Source organism: Pistacia vera, unplaced genomic scaffold (assembly GCF_008641045.1).
Source record: "Pistacia vera cultivar Batoury unplaced genomic scaffold, PisVer_v2 Contig94, whole genome shotgun sequence".
Taxonomy (NCBI): Eukaryota; Viridiplantae; Streptophyta; class Magnoliopsida; order Sapindales; family Anacardiaceae; genus Pistacia; species Pistacia vera.
This window is the reverse complement of record NW_022196823.1, coordinates 1,549,694-1,555,134: the sequence shown is the minus strand read 5'-3', so window position 1 is coordinate 1,555,134 and position 5,441 is coordinate 1,549,694. Positions and strand designations below refer to the sequence as shown.

The 5,441-nt window shown below is 36.2% G+C and overlaps 1 protein-coding gene across 1 annotated transcript; it reads right to left on the bottom strand.

Annotated features, from left to right (window-relative positions):
* Nucleotides 1–1,003: 1,003 nt before the first annotated feature.
* On the bottom strand, nucleotides 1,004–4,964 carry LOC116120590 (phosphate transporter PHO1 homolog 3-like). Its single transcript, XM_031406543.1, has 13 exons — nucleotides 4,185–4,964; nucleotides 3,746–4,112; nucleotides 3,600–3,648; nucleotides 3,438–3,509; nucleotides 3,175–3,304; nucleotides 2,948–3,068; nucleotides 2,578–2,836; nucleotides 2,364–2,468; nucleotides 2,227–2,271; nucleotides 1,988–2,137; nucleotides 1,624–1,902; nucleotides 1,398–1,534; nucleotides 1,004–1,307 (listed from the first exon to the last, which is right to left on the bottom strand). The coding sequence occupies exons 1-13, from the start codon at nucleotides 4,771–4,773 to the stop codon at nucleotides 1,214–1,216; spliced, it is 2,397 nt and encodes a 798-aa protein (XP_031262403.1). The 5' UTR covers nucleotides 4,774–4,964; the 3' UTR covers nucleotides 1,004–1,213.
* Nucleotides 4,965–5,441: the final 477 nt, after the last annotated feature.

Sequence of the window (5,441 nt, the reverse complement as noted above, 5' to 3'; positions counted from 1 at the left end):
AAGGCACAGACCAAGTAAAAGGTTACGGATTCAGATGATTTGAAGCAAATTGAGATGGTTTTATGAATAACGTTCTTTTTCTTTTTTAAAGGAACTATTGTTGTTTCTAAACATGATTTTTATTTATTTATTTATTTTTTCATGGGAATCTGCAGAAATTAAATTTCTTGGTTTTTGGTTTTACTAAAGATAGTTAAAAGATGAGAAGTACAAGTTTCTGTGTTTTTAACTGGTCACTTCAATAATAAATGAATAATGATTTTTGAGTTGAGAATCTATTGTTATTTAGTTATAAATGACTCAACTGTTTGATTTTGGATCTTGGTGTTTCAATGCTTATGTCATTAATCTAATATAGCAATGCTTGTATCAGTATAACCAGCGGCAATATGATTGTCATTCTTGAAAAAAGAGAAGGTGCACATTTTATCAGATATAATGGCACACCAAAATCTAAACCTGGACATTTGTCATAACAACAAAAACTCTATCCCCTTTACTAAGTTTTTGCTCTTTCAGGGGTGCTGCTTGGCAGTTGGCACAGCCACAGATAGTGGTAAAAGAAGCTTAAGTTGAGTTCTACCTTTAACTTGTTTGAAATCCATTGCAAGCAGAAGGGAAAAAATGTTTCTTAGGGTCATTTTACAAGATTTTGAGTAACAAGATGGTAAAGATTATACGCCTTAATTATAATTAATTGACTTGTGAATTGTTTGACATGTGGATTCTGCGAGCTTTCCCCTTTTAGGACATGAAGAACCAGTCAATATGTCTTGTTCCTCTGTCAAATTAGAAGACCAGGGACGGCTCCGGTGCCAATAACTCCTTTAATTTCTGGTCTTCAACACTGTGCCTTTTTGTCTGCTTAAAATGGTATGATGGTTCGTTTTTTACCACTTTTTTTTAATGTTTTAGAGCCCAGACAGGAGGCAGCCAAAGGAATTTTAAGCTGATCGAAAGTTTGTGTCTCTGGGACGTGTTTTTTGACATTCTGGAGCCAATATTTAATAAATCCAAAAAAAAATTATTTCCATTGATCAAAATGTTACACTTTCATCACATGTACATAGCATTTACCTCTTGAGAATTTGACAAAATCAACTGACATATACAAGTACAAAACAAAAATGATACTAAAAATAACAAGAAACTTCTCTTCCACGTAATTTTATCGTCAAGAATTTCTGCTGAAGCCTTTGGTAACTCATATATTTTACAGGTCTTTATCTTCGTCATAGTGGAAAGGTAGTGGTACTGACTTGAATGCACGGTACTTTCCAACATTGTTCAAATGCTCATTCTCCAACCTGATCAATTACAGAAGAGTTTAATCAAATAAATAAAAGAAATGAAACATAGAATTAATGAACTCTCTGCTTCAGGGCTCCTTAATTCACCTGAAGAAATTCCATATGCCTCTACGAATGATTTCAAGGCAGGCAACAGTTGCAATCAAGGTGTTTCTATGCATGAAGGTGAAGTCAAACTTAATCACAGTCTGCATCCATGCGAATCTCAGAAGAACGTTCAATATCTGCAATTTGATGAACATATATAAGTGGGTTAGGAATAGACTATCAGAATTGATTTCAAAACTGTATTTCTTGTGTTCTTACTACTTACCATGGCAATGAAATATACACTCTTTTTAGATATAAGGAGCTTGTCTCTCAACCAACGGTTCTTTGAATGGCGGTTAAGAAGCCCCCAGTCGAAAACAAGGTCCCAATATGTACCAAAGATTGCTGCAAGGACTGAGAAAGTCCAGGCCAATACTTCCCAACCCTTTCCCATGTTAAGACTCCAAGCAGTCCTCATGCAAACCGCTACAATTGTAAGGAAATATTTGATGCCATTGTATCCTTGCATTGGATCTTTCTCCTCGAAAAGGCGTCGAAGACACTGAAAATGAAACGGCTACCTTCTTAATTGGCTGATCAAGTTTAATAGAACAAAATAAACTGAAAGCAAAGATTAAGTTGTGTACCTGGAGAAGGCGAGACATGTATGGAATCACAGCGACGATGAAGTTAAAAGTGTTGAATACAGTGCTTTGTTTGCAGTAGTTCGTGCGGTGTTTAACGTCTCCCCATCCATAATAGCAAATGTAGAACTCCAAACTTCTTAGGGCTTGCACCTGAAACAATTCAATGACAGAAACGTTTAATTATTAATTTGACTTTTGTATGGTTGACACTTACATATTGCATAATTCATTTCACAAACCTGGCTAGTAAACTGATCTGCCAAGAAGAAATCTGGGAGTGTGACCTGCAGGGGAAAGAATTATAAAATAAGTAATCCTGTCCCTTGTAGTTAAATTTTTTGATCTTCATTACTAAGTCTTACAACTATTACTTTACCTTGTAGAGAGGAGCAGCAATACAGTGGAACAAACATACTAAGAAGAAGAAGCGACTTGAGCGATATAAGAGGTTGAATGGAAACAACAATGCAACCAGCAGAACCTGCACACACACAAAATAAATAAATAAACAATCATAGATAGTTGAGTGTATAAAAATTTATGGAAGTTGAATGAGCAGAAGAGTAAAGAAAGAGTTCAATTATGTTTACCAAAACCAAGATCAAAGGCAGAGATTCTGTCAATCCATTGTAATCTTTTGTTTGGGGGTCTATCTCCATATCAAGATTGCCGATCACAGTGAGTAGCGCGAGTACCGATATACCAAAACCCACAAGTAGAACTTGTCGATAACCCAACTCTGTTCCTTCCTTGAAACCAAATATGAAGGAATAGTTGATTCGGTACCGCCTCCAGTAATATATATTGGCAGCATACATAACCATGTGCAGGACAATATACGCAAACAAGCTGCAAAACAATTTGTTTGATAACTTGTCAAACATGTAGATTATTTACTTGAATATCTGCTTAATTAATGACGAAGACAACTCTCAAAGACCAAATTATCTTGGTTATTACCTGTAAAGAGGAAACATGGTCTCCATGTACTGTTTCTGTCCTTCCTTGTGCAGAATATCGTGGGTACGTATGATAAATATAACGGCTATTATGAGAGCAGCTGTGCAACCAGCGAAAAAACCTGAAAAATTACCCTCAAGAGTGTGAATGAAGGGTGACAGAACTCCATAGGCATTTAATGTTTATGTAGTTGAGTGGGTTTAATGGAGTTGAAATAAGAATTTTACCCGTAGAGAATGTTGTTCTGTGTCTTTCTCTCTTGGCTTTTGGTCTTAAGATGTTCATGCCTTTACTTCGGTTTGAATTTGAGAAATGCTTGATGAATGTAGCTTCCACTCTCTCTATAAGCTTAGAAACCTGTAATAGCACATCTCAGATTTTACTTCCATATATATAAGGAATTAAAGGAGTGGCTCCTGATAATTAATTGAGCAAATACATGCTTCTCTGTAAAAGAAACTTAATTTTTAATTTGTTACTAAACGCTCACCTCCTCAGAGCTGCCAAGGTAGGAATTATCCACCATCTTCATGTAAGATTTTGATGCATGTCTTAAAGTGATCTGCAAAAATTGAGGAAGTAGTTTGATTAATTTAAGTCCATCATCACTGAATTTGGAAGCATAAATGGGTTTTTGAGAGAGGGGATATACCTTATCGTATTTCTTCATGATCTTAGAAAACGCCAGGGTATTTAAGAAGCTGTTTCATACATAAATAGAAGGATCAGATACCATTATTAAATATTTATATAAAAACTAAAACTGAAGACGCGATGAAGCGACAGTCATTAGTTTACCAGTAACTCTTTAGAAGACGCAGCTTTTGGTGAAATTCAACAAAAGCCCGCTTAAGTTGGTCTTCAACTTTTCTTAGATTTTCTCTGTTGAATTTAATTTCTGTCTGGTGAGGAACCCCGAGGACAGTCTTGATGGTGGAACGAGGAGTTTCTTTTGGGTTGTTTATTTGCACCTTCTGGAGTATGTCCAATGGAGCCGGTCTAGGTCTAGGTGCCTTCACCTCAACAGGTTTCTTCGTCTCTTCATGAACCCTCTTCTTCATAGTATTCTTCTCTTTAATCTCATCTTTATCATCATTTGATTCATCTGACTGCCCATGGCTGCTCTCCCCGGTCTCTTCAATCACATCCATGTGGGCTTGTCTTCCTGTAAACACAAGAATTAATAATATAATCCAAACATAAAACTTGTTTACTATTAGAAAATTATTAAACTTACCGCTTGCTCTAGCTCCAGCTGGAGTAGAAATGGACAGTTCAGCGGTAGAAGCTGCAATATCCGAAGCCAAGCGAGTCATCTCCACCGTCCGGTCGAAATAAGAAGCTGGCGGATTCTCCACTTTTATTCTGAAAGCAATCAAAGCATCCATTTGCTTATTCAAAATTTCGGCCTCCTTCAGCACCTCTTGCACCTTCGACTTATAAAACTTGTCCACCTTATTAAACTCATCGTCAAGCCTTCTAAAATACACCAACTCATATTCTCCTCCTTCATCCGCAGACATAAGAAACGTGGTTTCATAACTACGATCCCCATTCTTGCTCACCGAATTCACCAAAATGGGCTGGCTTTCAATATCCGATGCAGAGGATGGGCTCACAGGACCATGTCTTTGCAACTGCGTTAGGCCACTGAAAGCTCTGTATAGAGATAACTTTCGTTTTAGCCCACCTGGGGTGGCTGGTGGCCTAGTACTTTGTTTAAAACGTTGGACTTCTTTCAAAAGGACTTTGAGGTAATCGTAATCCATGTATGCCTCTTGCCATTCCGGCACCATCTGCGACGAGAACTCTTTTCCAAACTTCATTTTCGCCTGGTTTTGCCAGAACTAGAACTGAAGCAATAAGTAATATTTCTATATAGCTTAAGTGAGTGAACGTAATAATCAATAAAAGAGTAGTTGAGCAACCCTTGGTGATATGCAATTAGCTTGATTTAGCAATTCTTGTCTTCTTAGGCTGCTATTGATGTAAACAACAAGGAAAGAGAAAATATTGATGAGACAACTATCGATGTTTTAATGTATATATATATAGGCAAAAGAGAGAGAACCTTTCTTCCTTCTTGTTAAAGGAAATTTCATAACAAGTGATTTTTTTTTATTTTCCATGGTTGAAAATTCGCCTATAAGCTTCAATTTTTGAAAGCGGCCGCCATTGATGGCCGAATTATTTTTAATTGAGAGTGGGTCTAGTAGGAGAGAAAGACGACATAGAGCCACGTAAGAGTTGTGTAGGTTCCTCCCTTTTTCTATGTTTTACATGCAAGCACAAGACAATCTCCACTATTAAGTGTAATTGTTCATACCACCACATGGTTATGTGTAAGTTTTTTAATTCATGGATATATACATTTAAAGATAATAATATTATTTTGGTAACAATATGTTAAATAAATTAATTATATATAAAGTAAGAATAATATATACATTAATTGAGTTGTTTCATCATGTACCTTAGAGCATATATATATTTC